The 18,168-nt window shown below is 33.7% G+C and overlaps 3 protein-coding genes across 3 annotated transcripts in view; 1 reads left to right on the top strand and 2 right to left on the bottom strand.

The window, feature by feature from the left end:
• Positions 1-1,059: 1,059 nt before the first annotated feature.
• LOC134234176 (acyl-CoA dehydrogenase family member 11-like) lies at positions 1,060-2,389 on the top strand. The gene is made up of 2 exons (XM_062716236.1): positions 1,060-1,351; positions 1,964-2,389. Exons 1-2 carry the CDS (start codon positions 1,060-1,062, stop codon positions 2,134-2,136), a joined length of 465 nt encoding a protein of 154 aa, XP_062572220.1. The 3' UTR covers positions 2,137-2,389.
• Positions 2,390-13,833: 11,444 nt separating this feature from the next.
• LOC134234175 (ankyrin repeat domain-containing protein 29-like) lies at positions 13,834-15,378 on the bottom strand. Its single transcript, XM_062716235.1, has one exon. The coding sequence runs from the start codon at positions 15,376-15,378 to the stop codon at positions 13,834-13,836; it is 1,545 nt and encodes a 514-aa protein (XP_062572219.1).
• Positions 15,379-15,465: 87 nt separating this feature from the next.
• The window catches only part of LOC134234179 (uncharacterized), a 29,670-nt gene continuing 26,967 nt past the window's right edge, over positions 15,466-18,168 (bottom strand). The window contains exon 8 of the mRNA XM_062716239.1: positions 15,466-17,483. Coding sequence (XP_062572223.1) covers positions 15,466-17,483 — 2,018 coding nt within the window. The remainder of the gene's footprint in view (positions 17,484-18,168) is intronic.

Here is an 18,168-nt window from a genome sequence, read left to right as displayed (position 1 = left end):
GAGTTCTGTAGATGAGGCCCCGACGGGGAGTACGCATCCGCAGTATATATATTTCCACGGAAAACGTAAAATTCGGTCAGATTAGTTTTGACAGTTTAACGGGGTAGACGTAATCGAGTGATTAGTCAGTCTTAATGGATAAATTGGAGGATTTAACCGTCATTGTTGTGATCTATTGTAGATGGAGATTTATTTATCATAATATATTTCAGGAGTATTAAAATTCCGGTTTAACTGGATTTACGAAAACAGGATTTACAGAAAATTTTTCGATGGACTTTGATGTCACGGATTTTTATTTTCAAATTGAATTGCGACATTAAAAACGAAATGAAAGAGACGTGTGGCTGTCGTCAGCGAGAAGGATTTTAAAAAATAAAAAACACGGAAAAATGGACCTGAATGATTTTGCACGGGGAGAGTGGATGTTTTCCGTGAATTTTCCGTTTTGTTTGGATCTAAATTACGTACAGAGGATGTTTTCCGTTATTGCGAATTTTCCTTTTAGTTTGGATCGAAATTACGTGTAGATTCTGTGTGGAATAAGTTTTTAAAAAGTGATTGAGAAATTTTGACATTTTACATTCTCAGGAAAATACCGGCTATTTCCCCAAAATTTATTATTGGAAAACATTGGCATTTACTATTTGTACGTGCTTTTGCTAAATTGAATCAGATTTATTTTTAGACCGTGCTGTATTTTAGATACAGAATAGTTGGCAAATACAATACTGTATACAGGGCTAATACAGAACGGAAAGTAGCTCCGCCCACCACAGTCCCGTTCTGTATTGCTAATACAGAACAGTAAACTTCAAAGAAAAACACCGCTATCGTGTCACAATACAAGTTAACAATTTCCACTATTAATTAAAATCTTTGATTCGTGATGTAAACACATTCCCAATTTTCAATGGCTGACACATGTGCACATGTTTTGTTTTGAAGGTGCTGACAATCTGTTACTGTCCTTGTAATACATGTTAATAATTTCTGATATAAGTATGACAATCTTCCCTTAGTGATGTAAACACATTCCCAAGTTTCACTGGCTGACACATGTGGACATGTTTTGTTCTAAAGGTGCTGACAATCTGGGAGGGGACGACCAACATCTTGTCCCTAGACGTACTGAGAGCCATCACAAAATCACGGGGGGAGGTGCTGGTCGCATTCCATGATGATGTCATCTCCAAGGTTACCAAGGTCAGCAGGGTCCAGGACTTAAAGGATCAAGGTCACAGAGTTAAGGAGGCCACCCTACAGGTCATGAACTTTGTACAGAAGAACCCAGACAAATTAAACATGGCTGCCAGGGACCTAGCATACAGTCTTTCTAGGATATACATGGGTGTGTATGAAATCTTTACTAATGCATTTTACGAAATAATATGAGGTCAAGTCTAGTCAAGTAAATTTTATTTATAGTTGCCACATATATACAACAGAAATAACATTAGCTGTGGTGAGCTCTTTAACCGACTTAAATATATTTACATAAAGATAAAAATTAGTAAAAATATAGAAAGGTTGTTTTTATTAAGTCATAAAATATATGATATCCCAGAGTTTACTTGCTAATAGAATATGCCTCATGAGATTTTTCTTACTTAGAATCCATGAAACACCAAAAATATATATTTTTTTGTAGCAAAGGATAATTTATTGGCATAAAAATTTTTATATATCAACAAAAATTGAATCATGGTAAAAATTCTTTAAATTAATTTTTAAAAAATGATCATCATAAAATTAATAGGTAATCTATGAAAATGGCATTCAAATCTTAGGAAACTTTAGATTGGATACTGGCATTAAATTTCACAAGTCTTTGACAGTTTTTTATTTGTTTGTTTGTTCGTTTCTATTTATGAAGATAGGCAGACTTGAAATTATTAAATTAGAAATCAAATGCATTACTTTCATTGATTATAGTTTTATAATGATATAATTTTTGTTGTAGGTGCTCTTCTCCTTGACCATGCAGTAGAGTGTGGTTTGATACAGACAGACACACAGACGGCCCGGCGGTGGTGTGAGAAAGACTTGTACCTGGTGGTGACCAATCACAACCTCGGCCATTATAACAGTAGTGAGGATGATCTCTCTCTGGTGTATCAACATTATAAGGCATAATGGCGGACACTTAGCCAATTAATTTGTGATGTGAAAAAATAAAACTAAAACTTTAAAATGTACTCAAGAAATCCTTACCAACGACATGGACAATGTTTATATTCTCATTTCTTTACTGAAAACAGTGAGTTGTGAAAACAGTTATTAGGGCCCCGCAAGGATTTGCGGGTGCCCTATAGTAATCACTCTGTCCGTCCGTCTGTCTGTCTGTCCGTCTGTCACTCTTCCGTCCACAAATTTTCTGTTTTTTTTAATAACTTTTTTTATGGTTACCCAATCAAGTTTAAATTTGGTATGGTAGTTCATTAGGCAGAAATACATATTTTGATGCTAAGTTTGGTTCTCTATGTCTTCTGGTTTGGAGCTGGGGTGGTGGGGTAGATTCCTTAACTATGCATAAGAATGAACGGGCAACTTTTTTTATGGTTGCCCAATCAAGTACAAATTTGTTACGGTAGTTCAGTAGGCAGAAATACATATTTTGATGCTAAGTTTGGTTCTCTATGTCCCATGGTTTGGAGCTGGGGTGGTGGTGTAAATTCCTTAACTTTATATAAGAATGCATTGGCAAAGAGAGATAACTGCTGAAGATGTTCCCATTGTAAACTGAATGCTGCTAGGAGTCTCTTGGGTTTAATTAGCTTTCCTCCTGAAGAAAATCCAGAGCATTATCTTTATCTGTCACATTGAGATTAATTACCACCTCTGTCTGCAAATGAAGTTTTGAAGTTAAATCAATTTGGAATGCTATGAACACTCTGAAATGTGGATTTAAATATAAATTTTCATTATTTATTTTTAGCTCACCTCGACGAAGTCGAGATGAGCTTATGCTATACCCCCGGCGTTGGCGTCGGCGTTAGCGTCGGCGTCCCAGTTTAAAGTTTTAGGAGCAAGTCCATTCCCTAGTAACTATTAGCCCTATCTAAACCAAACTTGCATGGATGATGCATCTAGGGATGTACACTACCAGACTTGCTTCAGATGCTGGATCTGACCTACATTTTCTAGATGAGTGACCAGGTTAAAGTTTTTGGAGCAGGTTAAAGTTTTTAGAGCAGGTCCATTCCCAAGGAACTATAAGCCCTACTGGGACCAAATTTGCATGGATGATGCATCTAGGGATGTACACTACCAGACTTGCTTCGGATGCTGGATCTGACCTACATTTTCCAGATGAGTGACCAGGTTAAGGTTTTTGGAACAGGTCCATTCCACAGGAACTATAAGCCCTATTTGGACCAAACTTGCATGGATGATGCATCTAGGAATGGACACTTCCAGACTTGCTTCGGATGCTGGATCTGACCTACATTTTCATTACCAAGTTACTATCAGCCCTTCCTGAACCAAACTTTCAGGGATGATGTATCTAGGGATGTAGACTACCAGACTAGCTTCGGATGCTGGATCTGACCTACATTTTCATTCACAAGTAACTGTAAGCCCTATTTGGACCAAACTTGCATGGATGATGTATCTAGGGATGTAGACTACCAGACTTGCTTCGGATGCTGGATCTGACCTACATTTTCATTACCAAGTAACTGTAAGCCCTTTTTGGACCAAACTTGCATGGATGATGTACTGTGGTTTCATCAATATTCGTTGAGCACCAATTTTCGTGGATTTCGTTGTTGAGCAGATCCACGAATTCAAATGTTCATTGAATTACGAAATATCACATACATTTGTATAGGCAATGCTTTGATCCACGAAATTACGTATCCTCGAAAACGTCTGTTTTACAAAATCCATGAAAATTGATAGCAACGAAAATTGATGAAACCATAGTATCTAGGGATGTAGACTACCAGACTTGCTTCGGATGCTGGATCTGACCTACATTTTCATTCCCAAGTAACTGTAAGCCCTATTTGGACCAAACTTGCATGGATGATGTATCTAGGGATGTAGACTACCAGACTTGCGTAGGATGCTGGATCTGACCTACATTTTCATTCCCAAGTAACTATAAGCCCTAGCTAAACCAAACTTGCATGGATGATGTATCTAGGGATGGACACTACCAGACTTTCTGCGGATGCTGGATCTGACCTACTTTTTCATTCCCAAGTAACTATAAGCCCTAGCTAAACCAAACTTGCATGGATAATGCATTTAAGGATGGACACTATCAGACTTGCTTCGCATGCTGGATTTGACCTATATATTCCATACAAGAGACCAGGTTAAAGTTTTGGGAACAGATCAATCTGAATGAACTTGAAGTCCTTGATATCTGCAGTATTAACAGTTATGAATATTTGTTTACACTATACATGTTTTTCACGCTACATGCATAGAAATGTGTATATGCCATGTAAGGGGTTAAACACAACTTGCAAGAATGTTGTTGGGATGAATACTAAATATTAAGAAAATATGATGTGAGATTTGCATTACATAAACTGATAACATTTGTCGAGGTGAGCTTCGTAATCTTTGATTACCTATGTTTGTTTGTTAGTTATGATTTCATTGAATTCTAAAAAAAAAAAGAAATAGATTAAAGAAGATTTTTTGATTTACCAGGGTACTTTTTTCACTTTTTTTTTAAATATATTAATTCAAGAATATTATTAATTTTTAATGTAGTTGTATAAAAACCCCATTCTATCATTAATACTGAAAAAGTTCTTATTGTAAATTTAGAAGAAAATGATGAGAGAGGTACAATTAATCTCTTGGGATTAATTATCTAGCCTGCTGCAGAATATTTAGTAGGCTTTTCTTTATCTGTCACTTTAAGATTAATGAAAACCTTTGTCTGCAACTGCTGTTTGTTTGAAGTTAAGGTCAAGCCTTCATGATATTTGCATTCATTGAAGGCTGGCATTTTATATAACACAAGCTTCATAATTGTTTAAATATACATTCAATGTTAAGTTGTTCTTTACTGCCTAATGTAAATACACGGATATTATTTTCAGGTTTTTGAATATTCAGGAATTATCTTGAAATTTTAAGAATACAGTTGCTGTTGCTTATTCTTTGCACATTTAATCATTCTGTAAGCTGTACCCTTTAAATTCTACCCCATGGTGGGGCCCTTGATGACTGGTCAGTTTTCTAGTTTCTTTATATTCAGATTTGTAAAGCTATTGATTTGTTTAAAAAAAAATAGAAAAAAAACTCTATTATATAGAGCAGATAGGATGAAAATCAATTTTTCAAAACTTCATAAAATTATGTATTTATGAAATGGAAAAAAAAAGTCATTAATGAATATAAGCCAAAAGAAAGTAAATCAATATCATATTTCCTCTGGAAATAACTCAGGTTTCTGGATTGATTTTATTCAAGTAACACATACATTTTTAAAATAATTTATTAATTGATGATACATGTGCATGAATAAAATATTGTATAAACTAATAATAGATTTGAATAAAAATATTCTGCAAGAAATTGAACTTTCCAATGTACTGTATGACATTAGAAGTTAACCTTGACTTGTTGATACATGTAATTGTACTCATTTTTGAGTTTATGACTGTATAAAAGAATAGTTCAAGAAGTTGCATGTAATTTCAAGTCCAATAGATATTCAAAACATAAAAAATTTTGACCCTGCAGTGCACAATCTTCAATAAAAAGAGATAAAAATCTCAAAGAAATGGTTAAGCAAAATGACAAATCCATATGCAATACCACCTTTGTCAAAATATCAATATGAAAATACATCAGCTTCTGTCTTAGAACTAAAATACAACATGTATTCACAAATTTATCTAATCATTCATAAATGTAATAATTTTATTTTTCAAAATTATTTTTGTTTCATTTCACATTTTCTTTAAACTTTATTTGAATGTATTATTACATAATTTTGCAATGGGCATCTCTTGTAAAATAAAATAACTTCAATTACTTGCTTTTGTGTGCACAGTAATTGAAGATTCGGGGGCATTTAGTTTTTGCCTATCTGTCTGTCTGTTTGTCTGCAAAAAAATTAACCTTCCCATAAATTTTGAGTGGGTGGGGTATGGCTTTTATATTTCACAGGTGTATTCCTTGTGCCAAGACCTTTCTTTTGATACCAACAATTCTAACCTTTGGACCATAAATTTGGAATTTGACTTGCATTTGGCCATAAGCTGAAATATAAAAACTGAAGCTCAAGAAACCTAAAACAAATTCTTCTTGAAATTTGACATCTACAAGTCACTTTGTTTTTAAGTTTTCTTATAAAATAACACACAGCATTGGAAACATTATTAACAAAGTGTCAAATTTGGTGGTACCCAAATAAAGGTCTTGTCAAAAGTAATACGCCTATTAAATATGAAAGCTTTATTCACCCACTTAAATGTTATGGGCAAGATTAAACTTTTTGCGGACAAACAGACTGACACTGTCAGATAGACAGACGGATGGAAGGATGAACAGGGCAAACAATATATAACCCGAACTTCGTTTACGTGGGCTTGAAAATTTGCATGCCATATTTTTTTTAAAGGATATATTAATTTAAACATAGCAACATATAAATGAAAAAAATCAGTATCTTCTATAAAAAAATCTTTAAAAGCTGATTAAAACAGAAAGAAAGGAAGAATTTTTCACTGCCAATGCCAGTTATTTTTGTGAGATCAGATTTTCCTCGTATGTTGGAAGAAATGCTGGTTCTTGGAGGTTAAAGAGGCATTGGTAGTCAAACATTAGTTTGGAATTTTAACAATTTTGTGATCTCACGTGAAAAAGAGTAAAATGACATTACAAATGACATTACAAATGATATTACAAATAGTGCTCAATAAAAAAAAATCAAATAATTTGCCAGGTGCTAAAGGGACATGGACACAGTTCCAACCGCTTTTAAAAAAAATCAATTGTAATATTTACAATTCCTAATTAAGGCGATTCAAATACTAGTAAACAGCAAGAGCTTAAAATTCTTCATAATGTAAACAAGGATCGTGCCTTGTTTTCGATTACATATAGAAAATAAAAAAATCTGTTTGAATGAACATATAATAATATATTTAACTTAATTATGTAAACAATTTCATGGCACAACATTAAAACTAATATTTGGTAGAATTCTCTTGTGTTTTACATGGCAACATTGCAGGGAATTTAAATTTTGCAATTAAAGGAGCCTGGATACGGTTTCAGCTGATTTTTAGGAACTAATTCTAATGTTTATAATTCCTACCTAAGGCATTATCTATTGATTGGCAAAATTTTGAACATCATTTGTTGATTAACAAACAAGATACAGAACTTCAAGTTCTTCATGATGTAAACAAGGCTCGTACCTTGTTTTTGTTACCATATAGAAAATATCAATATTTTAACAAAATGAAGTTCAGCAAATCAATAGTAACTGTCGAATCGTATTTAAAATTAATTTTTATTTGAAATTATCTACAATGAACGAACAAAAATTAGTATGATATAATGTGTAAACAAGACATGACACAAGCCATGTTTATATAACAAAGGTTTGGAGCTCTAAATCTGTCTTGTAGCCGGTGTAACGACGAAAAGTGACCCCCGTAGAATATTGACCAGGGGGTCATTTTTCTACGTAGAAAAATGACCCCGGGTCAATATTCTACGACAAATAGGGTCATTTTTCGACTGTAGAAAAAAATTCCAGATTAGCAATTCTACGACTCCACACAAAAAATGAAAAATGACCCCCATAGAATTTTGACCCCCTACTTTTTTATACAATAAAACCTTATACACGCGTCTCCTGACATTTTGCATACTTTCAAATGCAATTAAAGTCAAGCCTTCATGATATTTGCATTCATTGAAGGCTGGCATTTTATATAACACAAGCTTCATAATTGTTTAAATATACATTCAATGTTAAGTTGTTCTTTACTGCCTAATGTAAATACACGGATATTATTTTCAGGTTTTTGAATATTCAGGAATTATCTTGAAATTTTAAGAATACAGTTGCTGTTGCTTATTCTTCGCACATTTAATCATTCTGTAAGCTGTACCCTTTAAATTCTACCCCATGGTGGGGCCCTTGATGACTGGTCAGTTTTCTAGTTTCTTTATATTCAGATTTGTAAAGCTATTGGCTTGATTTGTTTAAAAAAAAATAGAAAAAAAACTCTATTATATAGAGCAGATAGGATGAAAATCAATTTTTCAAAAATTCATAAAATTATGTATTTATGAAATGGAAAAAAAAAAGGTCATAAGGTCAAAGATGGTTGTACACAAAAAGGTCTTGTCATAAGAATACAACTGTGAAATATGAAAGCCATAGTCCCATCCAGTCTAAAGATATGGACATGATTTATGCGGACAAATATACAAACAGACAGACTTTTAGGTAAAAAACTATATAACCCCTAAACTTCGTTTAAGTATAACATTAAAATAACAACTTTTTCATCATCCAACATTTGTTTTTTTTTCTATTGGTAAAAAAACTTCTAAAACCATTATATGTAAATAATTTAATTTCACTTGTATCAAGCGATTTCATTTGCTGAATCATTCAGAGGAACATATAATATTTTGGATAACATAACTTGCCTACGTCACAATGAGTTACGTCAAAAACGTATTACTCCGCTTGACGTTACTTTTAAAATAATGCTCAATTTGAAGCCTTATTCTGGAGGAAAAATTGTCTCATTGTCTTTATTGAAATTAAATTATAAGGAATGAAGCTAATTTCAACTTATGTTATACGATATAACAAAACTTGTGGCAGTTTACGCTTTTTTATAAACCGCTTCGCGGTTTATAAAGCGTAAACTGCCCCAAGTTATGTTATATGGTATAACATAAGTTGAAATTAGCTTCATTCCTTAAATACATGTAGAACTTGGAAAACGATACTACATGTGCCAATTTTAGGAAGGACGCTCACGCTTTTTTTTGTAGTTAATCAGGTTTTATGCTACCACCCCCATTTTGTTAAGGTTTTGTTGAAACTAGCAAACGACAAAAGACATTTTACGGGTTTTGAGCTAACCACATTTTGTTTCCCTTGTACCATATGTCAGAGGCAATTTAATTTCGTACTTATATTTACAAATTAAATCATCCCTATTTTTATGAGAAGATTGAAAATTCATTCATAGAATTTTTATAAGATCTTATTTTCTAAGCTAGCACCCCTTTTCAAAATTTTAAAAGTAGGGATCAAAAACGTTAAACGTTCAACTTTTGAAAAATAAAACTTTATTTTGATTATTGCAAATTATTTATCCGGGGTAAAATCAAAGAGATTTATGATTAATTAATTATGGAAACTTTTTTCCTGACACAAGCTAGAAAATAACATTTTTTTAAGATTGACAACTGTGAAAACTTACTTTATAAAATGAAACAATCGTTTCTTTGAATGCTCGTATCGTTGCTCTAACAGCTTTTAGTTAAAACAATTTAATGTTATCTCCTTTGATGGGGATAAAACAGTTTGTATAATAAATGTAAGGTATTGTATAGCTTTGATTTCATTATCTAAGCTTAGAAGCTCCCAGAAATGATACTTCAAAGCATAAGGCAGCTTTATATTACCCGTATACATTCACCAAACAAGAATTTTCTCACCAAAACGAATGTTTTTGCATCCAAAAATGACAAGGGGTCATTATTCTTCGGGGTCATTTTTATACAATCCACACAGATAAAAACGACCCCAAGGCCATAATTTCTACAGAAAAGTGGGTCAATTTTCTACGTATAATATTGACCAGGGGGTCAAATTTATACGTAGAAAAATGATTCCCGGTCAATATTCTACGGGGGTCACTTTTCGTCGTTACACCTGTAAACCATCGTCTGAAGCCACGGTCTGGATTCCGCATATAATTATAGATTTCTCCAGATGGGAGAGGAGCGTACATTTTGGCCGTGGTTTGCGACGATGCCGGCTAATTGGCGTTCAAATTTTTGATGATCATTAGAATATGGAGTGCCATATACGATAGCCAACGGCTTCCTGCCAACTTTCAGCTGCTTACTGCTAACTGCCACACATTTAAGGAATGACTCTAATTCTTGGCCATATTATCGAGTATAATCTGGTTTGGGTCAGTTTACGCTTTATAATCCGCGAAGCGGATTATAAAAAAGCGTAAACTGACCCAAACCAGATTATACTCGATAATATGGCAAAGAATTAAAGTCATTCCTTATAATTTAATTTTAAAATAATTAAACAACTTTTGATGTAAAATTGTGTTGCTTTTTATAAGTTCAAATTTACCGCGCAATAATACAACCGTAGTAACGGAAGTGATTTGAAGCGAGGGGAGGTAATAACTAATACAAAGATCTAGCAGCCATGATGTTTGTTTACATGAGGTAAGAACGAGTAATTGTTTATAGTTGAAGGTACATTTATTAAATTTGGAATTTTCCATGGATTCCGAGGGCTGGAAATGAGGGGATTGCATGGATCCATATGATGATTAAGCTGGTGTCAAGGGGGTGCGTCCCCATACCAAACCAGATTATACAAATCAATTTGCGTTCCTTTTTGGAAATCAACGAATGAGAGGCGAGAATACAAACAAAATAAAATTATATTTGAATAAATTTTAATTTTATATTGATATTTATGTGAATTTTCAAAAAAAAAAACCAGGAGGAACTAGAACATTTTTTCCAAGAGGGTCACTAATGTAAAAAAATCCAACCCAGAAATTTCTTGACAAGAAAAAAAAGTTATGTCCTTTCCTTATGGTTAAAATTTATTTCGGCCGGGGAGAGGGGGTTCCCATGCGTCATACCTTCGTGTCTATGACATTTTTTAAAATACCAACCGCGTTTTCGGGGGGAGGGGGTGGTTCTAAGGTCCCTTGATTTATTTTATACTTTGAATAACTTTTAGTTGGTTTAGTTTGTGCATTGAATAACTTTACAAATTTCAGAGGGGTGGTCCGAACCTCTCTTTCTCTAGATCTATGCATGTAAAACATATTTTATTTGTAAAAACAAAGAAACAAAGAGATATATATGTTTGATCGGCGTTTTCTACGTGTAGGGTCCAAGATCAGTTTTAGTTCGTATAGTTTATACAATAATCCATGACTGTACAAATTTTAAATGCCCCCCCCCCCCCAACCCCAAGATATTTGCATATGAAACATTATTACGTAGAGAGAGATATACACTTTTAATTTGATTTGAGGAAATTTTAAACTATAGAATATAATGGAAAATTTAAATTTATTTCCAAAACATCTTTATCTGCGACTGCCACATACTGCTAACTGCCAACTGCTGACTGCTTACTGCCAACCGTCACACATATTTGAATAAATTCTATATCTATATTGATATTTATATGAATTTTCAAAAGAAGAAGAAAAAAAAAGGCGCGGATCCAGGACATTTTTTCCAAGGGGTCACCCTGATAAATTTAAATTGAGTAAATGTCCATTATGTTTTAATTTACGTAATATTCAATATATGCCATTGATAAAGTACATTGTTTATTTTTATTTTATTTTCTTATTTGAAATAGGTAATAAATTGACTACTTTCTGCTTTTAATCTTTAAAGAAGTAACCCCCTCCCCCCGGAGACAACAAAACCTTTGAAGAGAGAAAATTTCAACAAAAAAAAAGAAGAGTTTTCGTTTCGCAGATAACTTTGGGCGCGCTTGATTTGTCTACACCTTACACCCGGTGTACACTTTTTCATAATCAAGTGCAAAAGTGTACACTTTTGGTGTACACCTTCTACACCCTGTGCAGGGCATGTGTAGGTAATTACACCGAAAATTCAATATGGCTGACAAATGACGAAACGGTAAAACTGCAGAATTTCTTTTTCTTTATTTGAGTTTACTGTCAAGTATTTGATAGGTTCGTTGTGAAGAATTGTTTATAGTTATAAAGTGGACCATGTTTTGCGCATTTTATGGAAAAAGAAAAACTTAATAATTTGTAAAATAAAAAAAATAAGCAAATTTTGCAAGTTTTGGTGATAAAGTCTCTAGATATATTTGACTATGGCTAGATATTAAGTTATAGGGGTAATTATGGGCAGCTAGGAAAATGTTTAATAAAAAATTCTTTGCATGTTGAAAAATGTTTTGTTATTAAAGGTATTTTAAAAGAATGATCACAATCGCCAAATATATTATTAAAAAATCGTCTGCAAATAGTCCCCTCTCAGTTTGTTGAAATTTTGACGTCCATGTTGAATTTGCCACACTACACCCAATTTCACTTGATTATGAGGTGTAAATCGTCTACACCGGGTGTAGTAAGGTGTAGACAAATCAAGCGCGCCCAAAGATGTTTTGAAAATAAATTTACATTAATTTTCCATTATATTCTAGAGTTAAAAATTTCCTCAAAAAAGATGTATATCTCTGTGTCTTTAAAATTTTTCACATGCAAAGATCTTGAGGGTGTGGTGGGGGCATTTAAAATTTGTACAGTCATGGGTAAATGTATAAACTAAACGAACTAAAACCGACCTTGGACCCTCACTTAGAAAATGCCAATCAAACATACATCTCTCTTTGTTTTTACAAATAAGATATGTTTTACATTCATAGATCTAGAGAATCAGGTCCGGACCACCCTCTGAAATTTGTAAAGTTATTTAATGCACAAATTAAACCAACTAAAAGTTATTCAATGTATAAAATAAATCAACTAAAAGGGACCACCCCCCCCCCCCCCCCGCCCGAAAAAGCGAATTCGTGTTAAGTTTGTATTAAAAAAATTGTCATAGACATGAAGGTATGACGCATGAGAACCCCCCTCTCCTCGGCCGAAAGAAATTTTCACATTAAGGAGAGGACTTTAGCTTTTTTTCTTGTCAAGAAATTTCTGGGTTGGATTTTTTTTTAAACATGAGTGACCCTCTTGGAAAAAAAATAATGTTCTAGATCCGCGCCTTTTTTTTTTGAAAATTCACATAAATATCAATATAAAAATAAACTGTATTCAAATATATGTGGCAGTTAGCAGCAAGCAGCAGAAAGTTGGCAGTAAGTAGTCAGCAGTTGGCAGTAAGCAGTTGGCTGTCGTATATGGCATTCCATATTAGAAAGACCCTAGTTAAATATTTGTAAAAATGGAAAAATAAATTTTGAAATTTTAGCTTAAACCGTGTCTATGCCCTTTTACTACTCCCTGTAATCTTGTCATTTTTAACATAAGAGAGGTACGTGTATATGTGTATGTATAACACATCATGTATTACAATGCTGCCAGATTTTCCTGATTAAAATTGAAAACATGTACATTTTACCAGTATGAAACCAATTGAAAAAGATATGGTTTGGAAAACGAAAGAATATATTGTCAACTACATTGAATGATTTTACATGCATACACCCAGTGTCCAAGTTATTCGATTTAGCCAAGTTTTAAACCTGAATTTAATCAATGTTTGTCTTTTTACAATAATTTTTTGATATTGTTAAAATTGACATTTATTACAGAATATTTGTTCATTGAAATTGTTCAACGCATGAGTCGACAATTTTTTAGCTATGTTTCGACGAACTGTTAGTTAAAAACTTTCAAAAACTCAAGACAAGAAAAAATTTTATGAAAAAGAAAACATACTGTGAAGAATTGGATAATATAAATATCATCTTATTCATTTTATAAATCTATAAATTTAAATCATTTCTTCTTATTTTTTTTCAAAATGGTTACAACTTTAAAATTTTGAAACAGTGTCGTGTTAATGAGTGTATAACATATAAACTTGTCATGAGATGTATAAAGCATCCTTTCACCGCCAACTGAAGCGAAAAATACTTTCAATCCAGTTTTGCCCTGTCCCCCCTTGGTTCCTATGGCCATGAGCCGCAATCTTTTCTAATTCTTTAACAATACTTAAATGTGCACCCTCCCTTGCAGCTATGAGTGGTGTGCATCCCTCATTATCCTCTAGATTTATATCAGCCCCCATTTTGATAAGTTCTTGCACAATGTTCACATGCCCATACCTACATGCAGCTATTAATGGTGTATTTCTTACCATACCTTTATGATTGACGTTAGCCCTGAATTTGAAAAGTTCTTGAACAATGCACATGTGTCCGCCAATACAAGCTGCTACAAGTGGTGTTTTCCCCATGATATTTTGTACATTTACCTCAGCCCCCTTCTTAATTAGTTCTTGTACTATGCTCAAATACCCACGCTCACATGCAGTTATCAATGGTGTATTCCCTTCTTTATTCTGTAGATTGACATCAGCCCCAAATTTTATTAGTTCTTGTGCAATGTTGAAAAAATCTCTCTTTAATGCAGTTATCAGTGCTGTGTTCCGCTCTTGATCCCGTAAATTGGCATCACCTCTCGCCTCTAATAATTCTTGAACAATGCTCAAATTTCCACTTTCACATGCAATTATCAGTGGTATATGTCCCTTTCCACCCGGTAGATTTACATCAGCCCCTGATGTTATTAAATTTTGTATAATGTTAAAATCTCCTCTCTCTAATGTAGTTGTCAGTGGTGTATTTCCTTTATTATCACAAACATTGACATCAGCCCCAGCCATTATTAGGTTTTGAGCAATGCTCAAATGTCCCTCCTTTAATACAGTTATCAGTGCTGTATTCCGCTCTTGCTCACACATATTAATGTCAGCCCCAACATTAATTAGTTCTTGCACAATACTCAAATTTCCTTTATCATATGCAATTATAAGTGATGTACGCCCGTTCTCACGAGGTATATTGACATCAGCTCCTGTTTTTATCAACTCTTGTATAATGGTAAAATGTCCCCCTTCTAATGCAGTTGTCAGTGCTGTATTTCCTTTTTTATCACAAACATCGACGTCAGCTCCTCTCTTGATTAATTCTTGCATAATGTTAAAATGTCCCTTCTTACATGCAATTGAAAGTGGTGTGTTCCCATCATTATCACAAACATTTACGTCAGCTCCCACACTTACTAGGTCTTGAAAAATGCTCAAATGACCACCCTCACATGCAGTTATTAGTGCAATACGCCCGTTTTCACTTGGTAGATTTACATTAGCCCCCGTCTTAATTAATTCTTGCATTATGTTAAAATGTCTTCTCTTACATGCAGTTGTCAGTGCTGTATTTCCTTTTTTATCGCAAACATTGACGTCAGCGCATGCCTTTATTAGTTCTTGCAAAATGTTCAAATGTCCACCTTTACTTGCAATTACAAGTACACTACGCCCCTTTTCACTCGATATATTGACATCAGTCCCTGCCCTTATTAGTTCTTGTATAATGTTTAAATGTCCCCTCTCTACTGCAGTTGTCAGTGGTGTATTTCCTTTAAAATCCATAGCATTGAAGTCGGCCCCAACTTCTATTAGTTCTTGTACAGTTCTCAAATGTCCACCCTCACATGCAGCTGCAAGTGGCGTACACACCTAGCTTGTCTTTAATTTGATTTGCATAATGTTAAAATGTCCCTTCTTACATGCAATTGAAAGTGGTGTGTTCCCATAATAATCACAAACATTGAGGTCGGCCCCAACCTCTATTAATTCTTGCACAATTCTCAAATGTCCTTCATCACTCGCAGTTATCAGTGCTGTACGCCTGTTTTCATCCGCTAGATTTATACTAGCCCCTGCTTTAATTAATTCCTGCACAATACTCATATAGCCACCCTTACATGCAGCTGCAAGTGGCGTACATCTCCAGCTTGTCTTTGATTTGATTTGTAAATGTAGGAACTCTATTTTATCAAAAATTTCATGTCGAAACATCGGATTTTTGATCGCATCTTTACACACATACTTCAAAACAATTTTAACAGTCTCAAGATTACCACTGTAGCAGCTGAGTAGTAACATAATGATATCATTTGAGAGCATGTCTGCATAATGACTCTCTCTTGAAGAAAAAGCTGGAAAGAATCGGTACTTGACAGCACCGTAGAATAGCTCAGATTTTTCCTCTTCATGTTTTTCAGTTATACCAACAATGTATTGTAGAATATGATGATGTCCATAGAAGACTACCCAACTAATCACTTTCACTGTATGTTTCATTCTTTCCCTCCAATTACTGAAATATCTTGTTCTCTCCAAAATCTTTGGGTAAAATCGTTCGTACAGAAATAAAGATTTTATGTCACCGTATGACTTTTTTTCTAACACATCAATAAAGGCCTTGCACATTTTAGGATTTTTTAAAACTTCATTTGTAAAGACATCATCCAGCTCCATTTCCTCTATGTCTCTGTACAACCTCTCAGCTAGCAGTGGGTACTGATCCTCACTTAACCTTATACACAGATCAAAAGACTCTTCAGTTTCATTACTTTTACCAACATTCTTTTTGTCTCCTTTATCACTCTGATCTGAATAAAAAATAATCCCCCTCTCTTCACTCTTGTACAGTGAGATTGCTTCACTTTTTTGTAGTTTTACTTTGTTAGCAATATAGTTACTACTCATGTACTGTAGTATTTGGGCTGGGAACTGTTGCCCATAATGATATGCACAAAGCTCATACGCATAATCATGTATAAATGTATACTCTGTGCCACTCTTTCTTGTGTATGCCCCCTCCATTGCTGACAATGCCTCAACAAATTTGAAAGTACTAGTACAAGTCTGCAACTCAAGGTTTTTTAACACACTGTTTTTCATTTTATTGAAAACGGTATTTCTCTTATCTTTAAGAATATCTTCAGAGAGTTTTTCATTCATTATGCATAAAGCTAACGTTGCGTAAAAGAATTTGGTTTTTGCTTGCATTTCATCAAGTTCAGTGATTATGCATTCATCTGGATTTGTGAAAAACTTTGAACCAAAATTTCTGAATTTTTCTTCCTTTGAGAACAGTTTGCAGAGAAGGGGAAACATATGAGAAGCCGATGTCAGCAAAGATGGCGACAGTAATTCAGAACGTAAGCCATAATTCTCCATCATAAGTATCTTATCATTGTCATCTAATGCATATTCAGAACTGTTCAAATCAATCACACTTTCATTCCACCTAAATGACGGGTCATAAGATAAGGATTCATTGTACACAGCCTCTCTACATGTTAAGAGAGTTTTAAATCTAAATATGGAAAGAATTGCCATTTCATATTCATTATCTTTCAACAAATATGCTAAATAATCTAATTTTGTTATTTGAAGACCAAACACGCCTACAACGTCATCAACGACAAAGACCTTTCGGTTATTTGTTACTTCAAAATATTTCCATCCTTTGATTTCTGTGATGTGTTTTATTGGTATGATCTCGTAACCCTCACTTCTGAGCATTAAAGCAATGTGATGAGCTGTGGCAGACTTCCCTGAACCAGGGCCACCAACAAATGTTACAAATCCTTGCTTTCTCACTTTCTCCATAATTTTGTGAAAGCTGTGAGTTTCCTGATAAAGTTTGTCCTCATCCTTCCATTTAGCTAACTCCACATCTTTTTCTGAAAGTATCATCAGAGTAGATTAAAACTATTGATTTTGTAAGAATAAATATTCTAAATTCATTTGAGTATGTAATGTACACAAACATTCGAAAATTATTTTATTCAGTGGTGTTGGAGGAATTCTGGATAAGTTATAACTAACCCTTCGTACCGAGAATGACAAAGTTCTGATGTTGCTAAGGAAAATCGCAAATATCTCTCCAGTCGAAAAATAAACTAGAAGGTACACAATGACAGACTGAGTTTATCTATTTTCAGAGGTATTTGTAGAGTATAACCTAACAAAACTTCTAAGTGTTGACTTAAATTAATGTATTTATTCAAAAACTACTTTGTATAATGCCATGTATGGCATGCAAAATTCACAAAAATGAGCAAAACATAGTTTTACAGTCGATAAACTAGGTTTATCGGTTGTAAACTATAGTTTACGGACTGTAAACAATAGTTAACAAAGTTAAGCTATATTTTACATCTGTAAACCATAGTTAACGCGATAATCTACTGAGTATGTTTCACAACCGTAAAATATACTAACACCGAAACCATCATTTGCGATTGCAAAACATAGATTATTTGATAAATACAATTTCACGATTTGTAAACTATAGTTTACAAACCGTTAACAATAGTTAACGATCTGATAAAGTATAGTTTCCCGATTTGTGAAATGACTTTTAAA

The sequence above is a fragment of the Saccostrea cucullata genome, unplaced genomic scaffold (assembly GCF_032062105.1).
Source record: "Saccostrea cucullata isolate Sc308-1 unplaced genomic scaffold, CSIRO_AGI_Scuc_v1 ctg12021, whole genome shotgun sequence".
NCBI classification, from domain to species: Eukaryota; Metazoa; Mollusca; class Bivalvia; order Ostreida; family Ostreidae; genus Saccostrea; species Saccostrea cuccullata.
This window is presented reverse-complemented; position numbering and strand designations above follow the sequence as displayed.